Source organism: Condylura cristata, unplaced genomic scaffold, assembly GCF_000260355.1.
Source record: "Condylura cristata isolate star-nosed mole 26May11 unplaced genomic scaffold, ConCri1.0 scaffold00002, whole genome shotgun sequence".
NCBI lineage: Eukaryota > Metazoa > Chordata > Mammalia > Eulipotyphla > Talpidae > Condylura > Condylura cristata.
In genome coordinates, this window is record NW_004567103.1 from 60,109,832 (window position 1) to 60,130,705 (window position 20,874).

At 37.5% G+C, this 20,874-nt stretch overlaps 1 protein-coding gene across 1 annotated transcript in view; it reads left to right on the forward strand.

The window, feature by feature from the left end:
* CACNB4 (calcium channel, voltage-dependent, beta 4 subunit) overlaps positions 1-20,874 on the forward strand; it is a 127,196-nt gene that overhangs the window by 97,891 nt on the left and 8,431 nt on the right. The window contains exons 11-13 of the mRNA XM_012727362.1: positions 2,445-2,596; positions 4,185-4,280; positions 17,703-17,888. Of these exons, the coding sequence (XP_012582816.1) occupies positions 2,445-2,596; positions 4,185-4,280; positions 17,703-17,888 (434 nt within the window). The remainder of the gene's footprint in view (positions 1-2,444; positions 2,597-4,184; positions 4,281-17,702; positions 17,889-20,874) is intronic.

The window sequence follows — 20,874 nt, forward strand, 5'->3', positions numbered from 1 at the left end:
AAGTTTCTTTACTGCAAAACTTCTTAGAGTCCTTGAGGTACAAAGAGTAACATGCATATGAAATTCCAAGAAAATCTATTATATTACATAATATTTCCCTGACATATACCCCTACTTCCCATAGGATGTTTCATGGGTACATTGAAGTAGCTTAAACAACTGGATATCAGGAAGATCATGGTGACAGAGTGCTAGAGAAAAGTGGATCCAGATCAGTCATGGTCAAGCAGTGGTCATTGAGGTCCCTCTTGCATCATAATCCATGACTTCTCAGATCTCCATTTGTCTGGAATAAAATCATGATGAAAACTCCATTGGGTACCTTCTAAATATAAACATGACTAGTAAAGATTTTTGGGTTTAATTAAAGTTATTCTTTAAGAAAGCGAGTTACCTAGATAAATATGATTGTTTTCTACCTCACCTATAATTTGTCTACTGTATTCTATACAAATATTATCCAATATTAGGCCCACCCCAGTGTATAAGGTGGCCTTCTACAGCCTGCTGGCTTGTTCTGACCCTTATTAGGGCACCCATGCCCAAGAGTATTTTAATGGTTAAGCAGTAGGTGTGTCTGCTCTCTGTGCCTGTAAAAACCACATTTACCTCAATGCTTGCAGTGTAATTAAGAGCCAGGTATTTCTGAGTTATTTACATAAGTGACTCAGGGAGCCTAAAGGGCTCTTTGTACTAGGACATTCCAGTTGCTGCCTCTGCCTTTTTGCTACATCAGAAAACATCCTATTCAGACATGAAGCTTGAAACAACATAGACTTGTTCTATCACAATGCTGGTCAGGAGTTCCCTTACCACTAGATAATTCATGAAAATAACAAATGGAGAGCTTACACCAACAGTCTGAGGCAGAAATTTGCAACAGTAAAAATAAGATTTATTGTACAAACATGTTTCTTAAGAGAAACCATTCTCTTTTTCTTTAAGAAAAAAGGAAGTATGTCATTATTACTAACAAATGTGATTTCAGAATTTTTTCAAATAAGCCTAATTTTCCAAATTCTTCACATTGTTACTTTGCAAGTTAGTTGCCTTTTAAAACAACACAAAAAACTTCAGTCCTTTAATATTAGACAATATGAAAAAATAGATATTTTAATTTTTAAGTCATACTCCAATTACAGATTATACATGAAACTTTAGTGATTTGGGTAAGAAGAATTGTAGGTAATTTTGTAAAATATGAGAAATATTCACATGATAGTCTTGAATATTCATCTGACACAACTTTTCAATCCCTTTTGTTCCAGAGGGGAGAATTTTTTGATGGGTCCTGTGAACTTGAATTTACAATGGGTAAAACAATTTATGGGATTCTGGCAAAAATCTTTTTTAGTTAGAATACTTAGAGCTGTATCATCTTTTTTCTAGGCCTTCCTTGAAATAATTTATATCACATAGCTTTGTTTACTTTGTAATTTGGATGACACTATAACATTAGGTCACACCTATAACCAAAAAATAAAAATAAATAAAAACAAATCAAAATTATCTTTTCAAAAATTAGTCTAACTCAGATTTTTAGACCTAAGCCAATAAATCAGGTGATTTGAGAAAGTGTATTAATTTTTTATATTTCACAAAGTCATACTATGCATTTTGAGATAATCTACATTGCTTTTTAAAAAGCTGGATTGCTGCAGCAATAACTAGCTATTTGAAAATGACCATATTTTTTATTTGACCAGATTCATGTACAAATACAAGTCACTTGACTGTTGCTGCCAGCCAAAGAGTTGCATCTAGATGTATTGCATCATTTTAGTATAATTTGTTTTAGTTTGATTTTTTTTAATATTGAAAATTATTATGCCTTGTAAAAGTTCACTGATCCTAATACTTGAATTAGGACTTACAAATATTCTAGTTGTAAGAGTAGACACAGAATGTTTAACCAATTATATAAGAATGTGTATACTAGGTAAAACAGATGAATTGTGGGATTTTAAAAATATGCATCTATAAAATGTTAATAAGTTGTTGATTGATAAAAATGATATCTTGTGACTTATTTTCCATGTGATATTGCTTTGTCCATAGTTTTCAGTTGTTTCCTAAATGTGTTTTCAACTTTTAAGATAAAATAAAATTTCCTAAGAAAAAAAGTCAAAAACTACATAGCTATATAAGTAGCTCAATATCAGAGTGAGTGTAAGAAGTAAATTAAAAAGAAAATTTCAGTTGTTCCCATTAATTTTTAGGTTTTATGCAAAATTTAACACATCTCTATTCAAAAAAAGAGTTTAAGACAGACAGGACTATGAAAATTCAGAATACTCTCTTTTGCAATGTAGATAAACCTGTCTGAAAGAGTGCTATTATTTAAATATACTAATTATAATTTAATTAAAATAAATAATGAGTAAAAACTAAGTAGAATTAAGTAATACAAATAACTATTACCTGCTATTATTTTCTCCTTTTAGCGGAAGTACAGAGTGAGATTGAGAGAATCTTTGAATTGGCAAGATCTTTACAACTGGTTGTTCTTGATGCAGACACCATCAATCACCCTGCACAACTCATAAAGACGTCTTTAGCTCCAATTATTGTTCATGTAAAAGTCTCATCTCCAAAGGTAATTAGCTTATTTCTGTCTTAAGTATTAGAAGCTCATTTCTTTTGAAATGCTCTTTGTTCTGTGCTTTTGTATTAGTGGACAAGAAGATGTCTTTTTGAAACTGTACTCCCCCGTTGAGAGAGTACCATCATTCGAGAGGTATCTGTATTTATCATATGTAAATTAAAAATATCACTGCATAAAATCTATGAGGGAAATGTTATATACCCTTACATTTGCAATTTGGTTGGATTCATCAAAAATATAGTTATTCTTGATTAAGCAAAATGGCATTTATGTAACATATTTTCACCACCACAGGACTTTAGTGTAGAAGCGAGATAGCTGTTAGATGGTCCCCTTTGATGTGGGGTTACTTCATTTAAAAAGCCATGTTGTTTTAAAAAGTAAATATAATGGGGAGGGAAGAGCACATGGGACTGTTAATATGAACCGATATGTAATGACACATGGGTGAAGTGATGGTGGGAAGTTCACGGGGATTACAACTGAGATGAAAAAATATACAAAATGAAGAATAATGTAAAAAATATATTTATAAAAACGTGAATATAAAATCAATACCCTTGGGAGGTACAACCTTAATAATCAGTTTCTTTTCAAGAGTGCATTTTAGTGCAGAAGTGACAATTCAGTTTCCAACTAGAGCAGTAGTCTCTTCGGAGGAGAGAATGTCTGAAGAAATTGTGCCTTTCCTCAACCCTTCTGCTGCTCTCACCTTCCATTCCCCAGGCACTGCTTCTGCATATGATGAGTGTGAGAATTCTGCTCAAAGCAGACCTTTTGGGCATCATCATAGTGGCCTTGGCCAGCTGGAGATCTCTTTGACCCATAACTGAAGGGAATTCAAAAACCCTTTGTTGGGGAGGAATAGATTTTAATACCTTTTATTCTCTGCCCTGGACACTACATGATCCATAAGTGCAGGATCTGAAATTGGCATATACATATGTGTTGAGGTGTCAGTACTAGCTCATAAGCTATCCTATTTTTGGGTGTGAGGACATGGTTTCAACTAACAAAAAGAAGATAAGAAGGATTATATAACAAAATATACTACCGCAGTGCCCCTAAAGACATAGATGTATATCACTGGTTTCAAGGTAGCAGTATGCCAGCTCACTATCATGTATGCCTAAATTTCTGTCATTAATTGTGTTACTCTATAAAATTAAAATGAAATGTTTCAAAAACGATGAGTGACAAAAGGACCAAAATATAAACGAGTCTAATATTGATCTCCTTTTGAGGTAGTGTGCCAAAATATTACTTATGTGACCTAGTACAGATGCAGACCCCACATTTATAGGGCTTTCTTTGATATCTCTGAGTAAAATCTAAGGAGAACAAGATCCCACCAAGATCTCACATGACACACATAAGATGAACATATCAAATGCTCTATAACTTAAGTGGAAGATGTCATTACAGTGTGTGTGTGTGTGTGTGTGTGTGTGTGTGATTTGCTGCATTACTTTCCTCTTTATTCGAACTGAGGGCTAAATAGACTGAAAAAGATCTTGGTTTATTTGGTTTTCTTTCAAGTCCTTGCCAGAGCTCAGAGGCTCCTTTCTTCTTCCATCAGGTTTTACAACGGTTGATTAAATCTAGAGGAAAGTCCCAAAGTAAACACTTAAATGTTCAACTGGTAGCAGCTGACAAACTTGCACAATGCCCCCCAGTAAGTATCCTTTTGTCGTAATCATTCTCCATTAGTTAGGAGAGAGTGGTGGGGTTTGTTTTCTTAAATCAGTATTGTTGTTTTTATGCTGTCCAAATGCTGTTTTGTCATAAATTTAAAGAATTTCTCAAAGCAAGTGGCTGTTGATGCATTGCTACATCCAAGCACCCAGAGCTGGCTGGTGTCTGCCATATCATAACAAGTGAACTTAGGATCCTGTGTCAGATGTCCTTAGTGCTGCCTCTCAAACATTCAGCAAGCTACTTAATCCAGTCATGTGGACATTTTTATGAAAAGAAAAGAATAAAACATACTTATTTGACTTTCCTGACAGAAAGCTTTAGCAAACATAAAAGATTATGACATTGAAAGCTGAGAACTGATTGGAATTAGAAAAGTATGGCTACAGCTGATGAAGAAGTCAGGGTTAAATAAGATAAAAAACATGTAATCACAACTTTTTGTAGTGTTGTTGCTAAAAAAAAAAATAGCTGCTGAGTTGGAAGCCAAGCAAATGGTGGTTGGGATGAGGGTGTGGGAGTAATTACTATCAGGGTGGCCACCAGTGGCCAGTCAATGTGTACACCAGTTCGATTGACTTACTGTGTCTGTGCCTGTGCTTCTCTAAAGGAAATAGCTGCCTATCCTACTTATTGATAGGCAGGATTGATATAAGACTTATGTAAGGATTCTATATATTTTATGTGGAGACATATATTTTATTATATGAATCTATTATATTTATGTGGAAACATAAAACCCAATTTAGGTAATTAGAAAGGCAATATAGCATAGCTGTTAAAATACAGATTCTGGGTTGCCTGGATTCAGATCCACACTAATTAGTTTTGGACTCTTTAATAACTACCTTCTTCATTGGGTTGGTGTAAAACTCAGTGAGGGAGTATGTGATAAAAGTCTTAAAACAGCTTCTGATATATGAGCAACAGCTAAGTGTTTCTGTTATAATTACTGGATGTTCTTTGAGCTATGCCATACCTTACCCATCTGGTTCACTGGTGTTTCTCAGGTCCCTATCATCTCAGGCCCACAATAAATAGTCCTTGAATGAGCAAATAAATGAAAGGATATACCAGCAATAAGAGTCAGACATATTCCTTTTTTTATGTTAGAAACTTTACATAGTTTATCTCTGATCTTCACAGTTACTTAGTAAGGTAGATAGTTATTATCCCCATTTTTATAGTTGAGCAGACTAAAGACAGGGAAATGTAATGATTTCCTAATTTCACACAGAAAATTATGATTAGATAGGGATCTATTTGATTTCAAAGCCAGTTTCCTCCCCTCAGAACTCCACCCACCCACCTACACACACACATGCATACACACACACATACCTAGTTACCTATTCATTGATAATTTGGAAGCAGAGTTCTGTGCTAGCAAGGTTAACTTCATGTTGCCTACTAATGAAGGACACTTACACAATGTATATACGAAACATGGTTGACTGTAGAAAAATATATTACCTGCCCGACTCTATAATGCTTCCACAATTTAAGGGAGCTAACCTCTAGTGAACAGCTATGAATAGCCAGGAACTATGCTACTATTTCCAGTATTTGGAACAATCTTATAAGAAAAGTTGTATCATTTTGGGTCTCCTTCTCAGTGGAAGGAGAAGTGAAAATATACTGAAGAAAATACCTTTGACAGATAAAGGGCACAGAACCAGCAGGAATACCTAGAGAACCTGTGAAAAGAAAGGGATAAGGAAGGATAGATAGAAGGAGCCTCAGGCTGTGATGGAATTCAGTCATTTAGCTGGAGATCCCCAGAGACAGAGATACTCAGGGTCTAGTTCCCATACTGCCCATAGGCTCTGGCTGGGAGCACCCTGGGATTGGGTTTAGGGAGGCTCATCTTAAATGCTGCAGTGGTTCCTGAAGGTGTACCAGGCTGAGGTTGCTGTAATGATCACACCCACCACAGGAGAGTCTCACTCAAGGGGAAATCTGATTGTGCACCTCTATGACCACCTTAGTAGGTAATATTAGTCTTACTTTATAGAGGAAAATGCTAAGTCCCTAGTTAAAAACTTGTTTAAGGTAAGAATTAGTAAATGACCTCCAACATTCAATCTAGCCTCCCTGCAAACCTGTCTCATAACATAGCCACACAGTATAAATTAAATCTCTGGTTTCCAGCTTCTCTGTGAAAGAAACACATCTTTTTCTACATTGACCTCCATACAACTGATCAGACAGAATATTCAGCATGCTTGAAGCTGCTTTTACTCAAATCCAGGACAGGTGGAAAGCCAAGCGATGAGGGTGGGTTGGCAAATAGGTCGAAGGAAAGAGGGAGGGAATTCCAATTCAGACAACCATTGACCAAGTTATTGTGCTCCTAAAGGATGAATGTTCTACATCAGAGCTCATCTGGAATAGGGAATCTTTAGCAAGGGAGGGAGACACATACCTCTTTCTCTGTGGGACATTAACCAGAGATTTGCCTTCTTTTCTCTGTCTGTAGAATTGGAGTGTCTCCCACTTGTCACTTCATGTTTCTATTAAAGGAATTTCCTCTCTGCTCATGTTGTATCTAAAAGCATCCCCACCTTCTTTTGTTTCTAAAGGCAATTAGTGAAATCTCTCCAACCAATTTAGACTTTTGGGAAATAAAACCTAGAAAAGGAAATGGATTACTGGCTGTTTCCTGCCACAGTCTCCCACCCTCAGACAAGGAAGCAGAGACCCTGCCATCTGCTTGAATGGTGGAAAAGAAATGGGAGAGAAGCAAAAGGAAAACATAGGACAGTATCTCAAAATTTATTTGCCATGTCTGTCTTCACAAACATAGACAGATTTACACTCTTAGGACAAACTGATTTTGTTAGGTCCCAGAAGTGGTGCTAACATCAGTGGGATTGTGAGGCATCAGTTCTGGAAGGAGTTGAGAGCAAATAGGCCTGTCTAATATCATTAGACAGATGAATCAGACTGACCCACCAGAAGAAAGACATTTCATAAGTCTGCTTTTCAGCAGATGCTGATAAGAATGACAAACTTTCTAAATAGTGAGTTCCCTGTCTTTGACTGACTTCAAATGGAGACCAGATTGAGCTTGTGATGGACTTCATTAATAGATGTCAGAGATGTTATATTACCTCTTCTGGTAAAGGCTAAAGGACATGGTACCTAAAGTCTCTCTCACCTCTAAGACTCATTATTTCTGGATTTTGGAAGTTATCATTGTAGAGATAGTATCAAAATTATGAGGCTGTGAGACCCATAGAATAGGAGAGTATAAAAATATGTTGAAGAGGGCCCTCCCTGGTGGTGTAATGGGTTAAGGCATAGCACTGTGAAGCTTGCCACAGCTGCTTTAGTGTGAGTTCGATCCCCAACCAGGGAGGTGATCCACATGACAAGGCAGACCTCTCCTGACCCACCCACTGCTCCCTTCAACCATGTACTTAGTCCATCTGCCTGTTCTGCTTCCTATTTTGCCTCTCACTGCTTCTGCACCTCTGGCTTGTATCACAGTTCTGTATGCATAAATAAATAAATAAATCATTTTTAAAAATTTATGTTGAAGACATCAAATCAGAATACATCCTCACTATTTCAAAGGTCAGATGCTTCTAGGGGCCTCCCTGGTGGCACAAGGGATAAAAATGCAGCACTATAAAGTAATCTGCAGCCACTGCAGCTCGAGTTCAATACCCAATCAGAAAGGTGACCCACGTGGCATGGCAGACCTCTCCCATTTGCCAGCTGGTCACTTTAGCAATGTATTTCAGTAGATCTGTTTGTTCTGCTCTCCACTCTCACTCCCCATTCCCACCCCAGTTCTTGTATGCATAAATAAATAAATCTTTTAAAAAGTAAACTTAGATGTTTCTGTAGAACAACATATGGACATGTCCTAGGGTATAATATCCATGTCTCCATGTGGTCACATCAGTCAAACTCCAATAATTTAGTCATCTCAAATCCATGTGGCTCATCTACAACAACCCTTCTTTGACAAGAATTATTACTTAGTAAATTCTCTCTCTCTCTCTCTTTAAAGATTTATTATTTACTTGTAACTGGGGAACAGGCAGGAGTTCAGGGTGGGCGAGAGGATTCACCGGAGACAGAGTGGGGAGTAGAACAGGCAGATCAAGGAAGTACACTGGTGGGGGGAGCAGGGGGCGAGCCAGGAGAGGTCTGCCCCACCATGTGGTCATCTCTAGGGCAGGCAGGGATCGAACTCTTGTGGAAGTGGCTTTAGCTTGTTAGTGCTGTGCTTTTAACCTGCTGTGCCACCAGGGAGGACCCTCTCTCTTTTTTTAAAGAACTGGGGTACAGGCAAGAGGTACAGTGGGTAAACGGATTCCAAAGACAGAGTAGGGAGCAGAACTGGCAGACTGACTGCACTTTAACCTGTTGTGCCACTAGAAGGCCCTACTTTGTAAATCTCTTATTATAAAAGTTACAAAAGAATAATTTTGATGAGGGTTTCTCTACCTTCATAGGCATTTTAGGTTTGGTAATTCCTTGTTGTGAGGATCTTTCTTGTATATTGCAGGATGTTTAGAAGCACCCCAGGCTAATAGCAGCCCACAATTTGTGACAATCAAAAATAATTTTCAAACATTGCCGAACGCCTGAGGGTCCAAATCATTGCCACTTTGGAACCACTGGTTTACATTGTTGTGTAATAGATTTTGGTTAATAATGTTATAAGAGGTCTTTGTTTAGTAATTACCTGAGATATATTGAAATTATTTTTTTACTCTCTTTTAATGAAAATGAGTTTGTTGATATTTATTCAGAAAATACATGTGTCCTTCTGAGGTATTTTAGCTACTGGGAACATTAATAATTGAGCAGTTCTTCATACAATAATACAGTAATTATTTATTACATATGAAATAGCTGGAACCAAGAAAATATATGTGCATACTTAATACTGTGAGCTGCATTCAGACTTGTCCTATGTTAGGAATCTTAACCAACCGGTGAACTAGGAATACAGCTTTGTTCATTTTTTTAGCAGGATAAACATGCCCTTGCTTTGTGTAATTGTTCAGATAACCTGGAATTTTAAACAAGCAGTTTGGATAAGCAAGGTTATCTTGTATTTCATTTTTTCTAAGTACTATTTATATTATTAAACATGTTCATTTGATGTTGTGTGAATAGCATTTGCAATGCCAAGAAGAAACTGTATACTTTATTTTGGTATAACTGAAGAAATATTTGGATCATATAAACTGGTAGTAAGTAAAAATGCATCTACATTTGTCCCTGCATTACTTCAGTATCATAATTAGTTATCCAAAGACTGATGATCACTGTGTAATTTTTGTTCCTCAAGGAGAATTTACAACATACTTAATTGGCCATTCCATCTCCAAACTGAAAAGTTAGCAAATTACTCTAGCAGCATCTCAGAGTGCTAAGAAATTAAAGGCAACAAAGGAAAGGGAAGTCTAACAAATACTGAAAAAAGACTGTAGAGAGAAGAATGATTCCTAAATTGAGGGTATCTTAAATCATGAAAGGGATCTGGATTTATAGTTGTTCATTGATTTTTGTTTTTACTTTATTACAATTGCTTTTTTTTTTTCTGATCCAGAGACGTTCTATGGGGTGAAGAAGGGGATAGGATCAAAACTGGGGCAGGAAGAGAGCATGGCACTGTGGTGATGGCACATGCGTGAATTGTGGTGGGAAGTCCATGGGGACTACAACTGAGATGAAAAAATACACAAAATGAAGAATGAAATATATATCTATATATATATAAAAGGATCTGGAAAGCACCTGATCTCGTATTTCTTGAAGTGTGTTCTTCCCAATACAATGTCACAATGTCAATAGGTGCTATGGGAAAAGAACCCCAGTTCCAAAACCCTTATGGCAGGCAACCATAAGAACCAGTAGTCTGGTTATTCACTACAGAATGCCTACATGCTACTGGGCATTTCATATCACCAGTAGGATTTCTGAGAGTATGTAGTACTTCACCTAACTTTTGGCTGCAGAACCATTTTTCCACAAAGCATCTTCCAGATCTAGTGTTTCATGGAACATTTCTAGGGAAAGACTGACGCAGTCCAACCTCCTCATTTTACAAATGAGGCAACCGAGACCAAGAAAGGTGAACTGGCTGTCCAAAGCTCTCCTGGAATAGCAAGATTTTAGTTAGTAAATGACAACAGAGTAATTATATAATTTTCTAGATAGAGAGTCATGGGTTTATTGGCTAAGTCCTCTTCTAAGAAAGGTGTCAACAAACCTTTTCTGGTAGTAAGTCTGATGTAGCAAGTCAACTAATGTTGCCACCTTTGATCTGCACAGGAAACTAACCCAACATAGTAACTTCAAAAGTAGCCATTTGGTGACAATCTGCTGGCAACTAACCTGGTCCCTTAAGCAGGGATGACTCCTCTCCTTCTCTGAGAAGACTCCTCAGGGCCTTTGCATGCCATCTTTCCAGTAGGGAGACACAGTACTGACACAGCAGTTCCCAACTCTCTAAGAGTAAATATTGCAACCTGATCAGCTTAGATCCTGGCACAGTGTCACTTCCACACATTCTGCTAGTTAGAGGAGTCACAGAAGCTGCCCCAGTTCCAAGACAGGGAACAGACACTCTTTTTCAATGCAGGGACTGTCAAAGAATTTGTGGGCATTTTCAATCAGCCCCCAGATAGAAATATGAGCCAGGAGAATGGGCTACTGAATAGTTTTGTTCTGGAACTGGAGTGGGTGAGGTGCCTTTGGAGTAGGGGTGGGGGAAATGATCACACTCTTCTCTCATTGCCCACTCTGCACTCACTGAAGAAAAGGAGGTTTGCAGACAGAAAAGGACCTAGAGGACTAAATCATCTCATTTATTTGTTTATTTATTAATGTCATCAGCCTGAATTTTTACTTGGGATATCGATTTCTACCCTTTAGTTTTAGATTTCATTTTGCTTCTACCAGGTCAGGTATTGGTATCCTTTTCCTTTGGAAGAGTTGAAAATAGTGCATTTTAAGAAGGCCAAAGTTCAAATTGTCTCAGTCCTATGGTAGTAAGCTATATAATGCATGGTATGAAAAACAGATAGGCAGGCAATTGAATGTATCAACGAAATGTAATCCTTTCATCCTACTTAGCTACAAGCTGGCTTGTATTACCAAAAGCTGGCCCTGTAGTTCTTTGAGCTGTGTAATTTGGTGCGTGTAAAATGACATTGATCACTCTCTCTCAAGAGGGAAAGTTATCCTCCAGTCTTGCAATCCTCTAACATTACAGTAATGATAGTTGTTTTCTTCTATCACCCTTTATTTTCCATTGCTGCATGGACTCTGATTTATTCTATTAAACACAAGCACTCTGAATTGAATGGTAGTGCCCAGTATCCTTGATGGTATTGCTATCACAGCAGTAATTTTCCACTGCTCTTTTCCAGTAATTTTATTTAAATTATTTAGAAATGTGCACCCATCTATTTCAAGTGCTGTTCCCCATTGGTACATCCATTATTACAGAGCCTCTGAATGTTCATAGTCTAATTCATAACACTGCTTTTGAAAAAGAGAGCAACTGATCTCAGATGTTTCCTTCATGAAACAAGGCCACATAGGATTTAGTTTCTCTCAGTCCAAAGGAGATATATTCTCGTTACAGGGATTTCTACTTCCCAATATGGATATACAGGTTGCTCCCACTAATGTTATGACTTAAAGCCCTGGGTTAATATGACCAAACAATAACACTGGCAGTCTTTTCTGCAAACAATAACACTGGTCCATGTTATAATCTTTGAATAAGAATGGACAGGGTGGAGGGGTGTGGTGAGGAAAGTGTGTTTGTATGTCACAGATTATTAAGAAGGAGGAACTACCAAATCAGAGCCATTATACTTGCCTTAATGCTTTTGCCACCACTTAGTGGCAAGAATTCTAATTACTTTTCCTGTTTAGCTCACAAGCATGGAAATTATGCCTGTGACTAACTGTTAAAGCCAATAATATTGTAATCTTTCCTGACTATCCTTTTCTCCTGTAAGAATTCTGAGACTTTTCAAAAACCCTTTACTTAGAGTCTGGTTTCCTGTCACTCATTGACTCCTGAGTTAAGTACTTAGGACTTCAAAAATTTGAATGGTATAAAGAAGTACAGTTTTGATGTGAAAGAAACACTGATTGTTTACTTTATCATTACATATTTTGCTATCTAGTTATTTATTTTACCTTTCAGCATTTTATTTTATTTTATATTTTTTAAAGATTTAGTTTATTTAATTTAGCATACAAGAGCCAGGGTACAGGCCAGAGGTGCTAGGGCAGGGGTGAGAGGATTCACTTGAGACAAAGTGGAGAGCAGAACAGGCAGATCAGCTGAAATACACTGCTGAGTTTAGCAACAGGCCAGACAGGAGAGGTCTGCTGCACCATGCAGGTCACCTCCCTGGCCAGGGATTGAAGCATTGGCTGCCAGTAGCTTCACAGTGCTGAAATTTAACCCCTTGTGATACCTGGGATACCCAACATTTTATTTTAAATAGTGTTTGCCTTTAAAAAAAATGGTGAGTGTCAGGGTCTCTACATTGCAGTAGCAAATAAATAAAAGCATGTAACTCCTATTATTTCCCTTTTATTTTCCACCTGGAAATAGATACCCTGTATGAGGTCTTACCTGTACGCAACAAACAAATGCCAAACAATGCATACACCAGGGAAAAGCTTGTATATGTTGACTCATTTTGTTGGTTACCAATTACTAATACAACAACTTTTTAAAAGAACTAGAACTAGGGCCCTCCCTGGTGGCTCAGTGGGTAAAAGCACAGCACTAAGAAGCTAACGCCACTTCAGTATGAGTTCGATCCCCACCCTGGAGGTGACCCACTTGGCGTGGCAGACCTCTCCTGACCCACCCGCTGCTCTCCTTAGCAGTGTATTTTGTCAATCTGCCTGTTCTGCTTCCCATTCTGTATGCATAAATAATATTTTTTAAAAAGTAAAATTAAGTTGCAAAATTAATCTGTTTTATAAACTTTATTTTAAGTTAAATTTTAAGTTAAATACCCACTTCGTGGATAAAATACATTAAAAAAATTGGACCTTCTCTAGTGGACCAACTGCTAAAAGCACAGCACTAGGAATCTAGCAGCAGCTGCTTCAGTCCCCGGCCAGGGAGGTGACCCACATGGCATGGTAGAATTCTCCTATCTCACCCGCTGCTCCCTTCAGGAGTGTACTTCATCTCTCTGCCTGTTCTGCTCCCCACTCTGTCTCTAGTGAATCCTCTCACCACCCCTGTACCACTGGCCTGTACCCCAGTTCTGTAGGCAGAAATAAATCTTTAAAAAAAAAAGACATTAGAAAATGTTTGTTATAAAGTACCCATTTCACAGTTTTAAAAAAGGACTTGCCCATTATCTCTATATCTTCCCTCCCAAAGGAATGTAAGAGGAGTAATGGAGCTTGCCCCAATCTTCAATTTAAGAACTGAAAAGCACTCTATATTATATAGAAACTAAAGTGACTAGCCATTACAGTTTTCTCAGATTTTTCAAATTTTAGTACCAATGGTCTCAAACACCTGAAAACAGTCGCTGGCACAGTGGGATGTCTGGCTGTATGTAAGTCATGTGCCTTCCCTGGGAAACTGTGTGACACTCTGTGAATGGAAAACCAGACAGGTCATTAATTACCTACAATTTTTTCAAAAGGCATTCTAGGCCTTCATTTCCATTTTATTCAAGTATTTATTTATTCAAAATTCCCTGTTTTCTTTCCTGTCACTTTAGTTATCTGTACCACTAGCTAAGCTAGAGGTTGGTTTTTTTGTTGCTGTTGTTCATGTTTTCATTTTTATTTTTCCTGAAAGAGCTCGTCTAGAAAAAGGTCCTACTGTGCCTGGTTTCCTTCTGATGGTTTGTTTTCATGCCTCTGTTCACTTCTTATTTGCCTCAGCAGCCACATTACCTTGCCCACCTCTGGCAAAAGAGTGTCCTTCATTTCCTGTGGCAGTGCTTTTAAAACACCTCTTATCTCCTGTGGTCCCCAGTGTCATGCTATCACTGAGGGCATGGTTATTTGCTGCTTATGAGTGCCTATTACCCATACCTTCCTGGGCAGATGAGATGGCTCCTGAATCCATATCTCATGCTGGAGACCTCTCTATTATCAGTAAGGCACTAACTAGACTCAGATCTTTAAAACTATGAAAAATTGGCAAAGTCAGTTTGCATAATTCATTGGGTTGCTTCCCTTGAATTTCATGTATAATTAAATAAGATTTTATCCTTTATACTTACACTTCAACACTCTGGTCTAATCAGCTGTGTTATTTCTAAACAGCAATTGTCACAGATATACAGGCTGTAAAATTCTTTGTTGAAAATAAGCTGCATATGTCAGTATTCATTCAGAAACAAAATTTTGCTCTTCTCTGTGTTTTTAAAACCTAAAGTCAGTTTCAAATCTTCTTCCATCATATTGCTGTCTTTTTAGCAGTACAGAAGCATACTTCCCCAGAAATGATTGAGGCTTCAGCAATAGCTATGTGCTGAAATATACATTTTATCCTTTGGCAAAAAGAAGTACTTTATTAAAATTACTTATATGTTAAATGTCTTTAATTGTATCTACAGTAGTGACAATGTAACATGTGGCACAACCAAGAGATATAAGCCACATTCAAATAGCATTGTGCAGTCAGCACTACTTAGCTGATTTTTTCCTCTCTTGACTTTGCAATCCTGGATGGGAGAGTCAAGAACCTGGATCCAAGTGTCCCTGAAGCCTTCTTTGACTTGGAACTTTATTGAAGCAGGAGAAAGACTTGTTGAGACAATACATTATTGAAACCCCATTACAGAATAAGGCTTATATAATTGAATTATACAGTTAACAAAAATAAAATGATATAAACAGCTGACTTCTACTCACAGTTTAGAATTTGTGAAGTTTTAGCCTGGGGTGGCTGACAGTGATTCTCTCACCACTTACCCTTTTCTTCTTCCTCTTGACTTCTCTGAGTCTATGGTATTCTTTGGAGTGGACTGTTCATGTCCTACTCAAATTAGCATTGTAATGTTTATGTCAAAGCGTAATGGGCAATTCTCAGATTCTTTAATTGTTGAAAGTTTACATTACTGAGGGAAGGTGGCTTTTGATTGTAATAGAAACTATATTGACAATTAGTTTATTAGAAAAGAAGATTTATTGCAAGAATATATGATGCCAGCAATTGTAAGAACTACATGTTTTCCTAATGTTTCATAGACTATATGGGCTCTTCTATTGCATCTCTGCTTCTCTTTGTTTTATTCTCTTTCTTCTACAGATAGAATTCTTTGAATTACTTATAAACTCCCCTCCTCATAAATTCAACTTTCACAAATGTCTCTGGACATTCTAAATGTAGAATGTTAAGCTGCAACTCTGACATTAAGTTAGTGGTTTTATTGTCCAAATTAAATTCCTGGAGTGACATGTTATTATCGAGTTTTTAAAAAAGATTTATTTATTTGTGCATACAAAACTGAGGTACAAACCAGAGGTGCAGGGGTGGTGAGAGAATTCACCAGAGACAGAGTGGAGAGCAGAACAGGCGGATCGAAGAAATACACTGCTGAGGGGAACATTGGGCAAGACAGGAGTGGTATGTTGCACTATGTGGGTCACCCCCCAGGCTGGGGATCAAACTCACACTGAAGCGGCAGCAACCAGCTGCCAGCAACAAGCTTTAATCTGTTGTACCACCAGGGAGGGAGCTATTACGGATTTTTAATGCTTGTATTTGTCAGCAGGTAGTATGCTTCTTGAGTATAAGGATGATGTATGTTCTTTGCCATCGTATACCCACAATTCTTAACACAGAACAGGTACTGAGTAAATAATTTATGAATGAGTAAAATATGCAAAAAATCATCTGAAATCTAATAAATGTTTTGTGGAGGGAAGGTTTCTGCATGAGTTGAACTGGCTGAATCTTCTCAAACACCAGTTATTTTAATTGAAATCATCCCATTCATTTCCTATTTGCTGAACATTTCTAATGCCTCCAAGGACTTTCAAACTGATATGGAAATTTGGATAAAAAAAGTGTGATGAAATGATTCAGTGGTTACATATAGGGAGAGATGATTTCCATAGTGACTTCTGCTTCAAGAAATCTTCATACTTTGGTGCTCTCCCTGGTGGTGCAAAAGGTTAAAGTGCAGTGCTATGAAGCTGTCCACAGCCACTGCAACTTGAATTCAATTCCCTGCCTGGGAGGTGACCTACATGGCATGGCAGACCTGCCCGCTGCTCCCCTCAGAAGTATATTTCACTAGTCCTGTCTGTTCTGCTCCACACTCTGTCTCTGGTTAATCCTTTCATCCCCTGCACCTCTGACTGTACCCAGTTCTTGTATGCATAAATAAATCAATCTTGAGGGGGAAAAAAAAGAGAAATTTCACACTGATGACAATGAATCAGCTGACCCACCACAAACTCAAAGACATCTAGTTGCTTAAGCTTTGATCCAGCCACAGTATCTACTGGGAGGTTCTTATTTTGGTATAAAGAACTCCTAACAGAGCTGTGCAGTGATAAGGATGATTTAAGAGAGAAGGTGATGATCTAGCTGTTGAAAGTTGGATGTGTGCTATACTTATGGAATGACTTTTTTTGTGTTAGCTTCCATGGTTTCCCGACTGTCCCTCCAGAGAAGTGCAGGAATATATCCTGTCTGTGTTCCCATCCACACTGCAATGACAGTGGGCTCACCCATTTCTTTGAGGTGGAAAGAACACTTCCCGATTATTGAGCAGATATTGGACAATGTCCTTCCAGACACATGACTTTTGTTCTTTTTTATCCATTTCTCATAACAATCTGCTGATAGCAGAAATCATTGTACTGTGCTTTTCTAGTATTAACCCTAAATCTCCTTCCTGCATTGTTTCATCATAAGGTATAAACCATTTTCACAAGCATTCTGAGTGTTATTCTTCTATATTTATTACTTTAGAAGATGAAATGTTCATTCCAGTAATGTGGTCGTTGCCCAAAATATTTTTAGAATATTTTGGAATGTTTTAGAACATTTTAATGCCATTGTCTTGCTTCTCTCACATTCTGAAGTCTCATTCAGCTCTATAGCAATACATGTATGTTTTCACCACATTCCACTTATATCATTTTTATATTTAACTTGTCTTTTTCTTTTTAGCAATGAAAGATCCACATACTTAATGCTTCTCCCATTTTCTATGTCAACATTCACATTAACTCATGGATAACTGTGCAAGTCTTCATTTGGCTTAATTTTAGAAGTTGCATGTATAGACTGTCAATTTGTTATTAGCATCTAGATATTTGAAACATTATTAACTGCACTAAGTGGAACTTTAGGTTTCATTGCCTAAAATCTAAAGCATAAGTCAAAGGGATTGTTTTTTTGTCATAACAGGAAATGTTTGATGTTATATTGGATGAAAATCAGCTGGAGGATGCGTGTGAACATCTAGGAGAATACCTTGAGGCATATTGGCGTGCTACCCACACCACCAGCAGCACCCCAATGACCCCGCTGCTTGGAAGAAATTTGGGCTCAACAGCACTTTCACCATACCCCACAGCAATTTCTGGGTTACAGGTATCATTCTTTACTTGTGCTTTTACAGTCTTGCATTTAAGATTCCGTAAGGGACTTGATTAGAATGGGGACTGGGATTCATCTAATCTGAAAAACGAACCATGTGTGGGTATTATATATATTTTTTAAATAAGAAAAACCAAAAATGTTACTTCATCATAATCCATCTTGGTTGAAGTTACCCAGACAGTAACTTTTTCGTTAGAACTTTGCTCCGTGTTAATTTATAATGACTTTTATTTAGATAAACTAATCCCTTCTATACCTAAACTCTTCCAGGAAACTTAACATCTACTCCTTGTATCTATGCATTACTTTTATAGGTCACTTCTTAAGGACTATATGATGTTGACAATGCCCAATATCATGACTAGTTAAAAATAGTATTTTGAGACAGGCAGATCTTTTAACCAATCCTGCCCCACAGCTGCTGTGCTGACCTTTTAGCTTGTTCAGTATAGAACATGAACATGAGCAGAGCTGCTGTGTTTTGAAACAGTGACAGATCCCTGAGTTTTCTTGGGGATGTGCAGAGGCTCATCTTGGTCAAAGGCTATGGCACATGTCCTTTGGGGAAGGTGAGGGTGAGTACCACATTCCCCAAGATGAAATAGTTCTCTCCTTTGCTGTTCTGGTGCTGGGCTCAGAGCTAAATGTGGGGAGTCAAAAGCATTATGATACAAAGTGAATCTTGCCTTTCTAAATCAGTCATTATATGCCACTTATCAAGCAGCTGCTGTAACGTAGCCAAATCCCCAACTGACTGAGGAGCATGTCGTCAATTGAACCCTCTTACATCATGACTAGTTTTGTTTTAATGGGCTATAATGATAGTCATAATTGTAGATCATGTAGAGTTAACTCTGAGATAAATGACACTCTGGAAATGCTATTATAATTGTATTACCCTGCTACAAAATTGCATCTTTGTAAGGAGAAAAATGGCAATATAAATGAATAACTGTTGAGGCTAAAAATGCATATGGGAAATGTGCTATTGTAATATGCAATACATTTATATGAAACAAGAATTTTTTTTTTTTGCCATATTTTACTGTTGGTGTGCAGATCCAGTGTGACATTTCCACTTACTAGTCTGGATAGCTCTGAACTGTACCTGTAGCATGAGAAATGGATGCATGAAGCAATATGCTTCTCTAACATATGTAAAAATGAAATGTTACACTTTGTTTATGAATACCACCCTATTGACTCATCATCTCTAAGACACCCTTCTGGAGTGGTTCTCCCAGTTTCACAGATGAGTTAATGTGGTGCCCTTCATCCTGTGGCCTAGTTCTCCAAATAACCAGAGGTACTTGACTTGTTAGATTCTTGCCTCGGGTTAAAAGTACAGGCTGCAATAGTTGAATGAGTTTCCTTCTGTGTGAAGATGAGTTAATGCAACAGGGTCTGTGGATTCATCAGGATTTTATTTCTTAACAGAAGTGAGCTACCTATGCAAGCAGACATATAGCTATGATACATATTTTCCATGATTTGAAGAAAAATATTGAGTAACATTATCTGAAACATCAAAAAGCATATGAAGATATTAATTTTAGTTAATGGTGTTAGAAGAATTTTGTTTATATTGGAAGATTATTCTTGCAAGATATTTCAGTTGAGAAAGCAAGATTTATTGTTTAACTAATTTCTCAAATAAGTTATTTGGGAATATACTTATTCCCCCAAAGTAAAATAATCTTCATTTTTGCAATAGAAGAGGAATTATTAGGTCTTCCTAAATATATTAAATTCCATACAGCAATTAACTATTTTTTTGTTTGTTTGATGTAAGAGATAAATTTATTTATCTTTTACATCATTCTTCATTTTGTGCATGTTTTCATCTCAGTTGTATTCCCCATGGGCTTCCCACCACCAATTCACCTATGTGCCATCACCACAGTCCCATGCACTCTTCCCACCCCATCCCAGTTTTGATCCTATTACCCTTTCCACCCCCATAAAGTTCCTCTAGTTTATAGTTGTTCATTGTTTTCATTTTTTCTTTATTCCAGTTGCCTTTTTTTTTTTTTCCTGGTCCCTTATGCACCTGCTATAAGTGAAACTATTGGTATTTTTTTTTCTGGCTTATTTCACTAAACTTGATCCCTTCCAATCCCATCCATATTGCTGCAAAAGGCATGACTTTATCTTTTTTGATTGCTGGGTAATTCCATTGTGTATGTGTACCACATTTTTTTAATCCAGTCTTCTATTTTGGGGCACTTGGGTTGCTTCCACTCTTCCCTATTGTATATAGAGCAGTGATAAACATGGGGGTGCAGGTGTCCTTTTGAGTAAATTTTTTTGTGTCCTTTGGGTAGATACCTAGGAGTGGGGTTGTTGGGACAAATGGAAGCTCCATTTTTAGCAGTTTGAGAAACCTCCAAACAGCTTCCCATAGTGCATTCTTAGCAGCAGTGTAAGAGAGTTCCTTTCTCTCCACATGTTCACCAACATTTGTTGCTACTAGTTGTTTTAAAATGTGCCATTCTCACTTGTGTGAAATAGTATCTCATTGTGGTTTTAATTTGCATTTCCCTTATTACAATTGATGTTTAACATTTTTTCATATACCTGTTGGCCATCTGCATTTCCTCTTTGGAGAAGTGTCTTTTTAGTTCTTCTGCCCATTTTTTATTGATAGGATTGTTCACTTTATTTATTTATTTATTTACTTTTTTAAAGATTGATTTATTTATTCGACAGAACTGGGGTATAGGCCAGAGATGCAGAGGGTGAGAGGCTTCACCAGAGACAGAGTGGGGAGCAGAACAGGCAGATCAATGAAGTACACTGCTGAGGGGAGCAGCGGGCGGGTCAAGAGAGGTCTGCCGCGACATGTGGATCTCCTCCGGGGCAGGCGGGGATCGAACTCATGGGGAAGTGGCTTAAGCTTCTTAGTGCTGCGCTTTAACCCGCTGCGCCACCAGGGAGGGCCTGTTCACTTTATTTTTGTTGAGTTTCATCAGCTCTT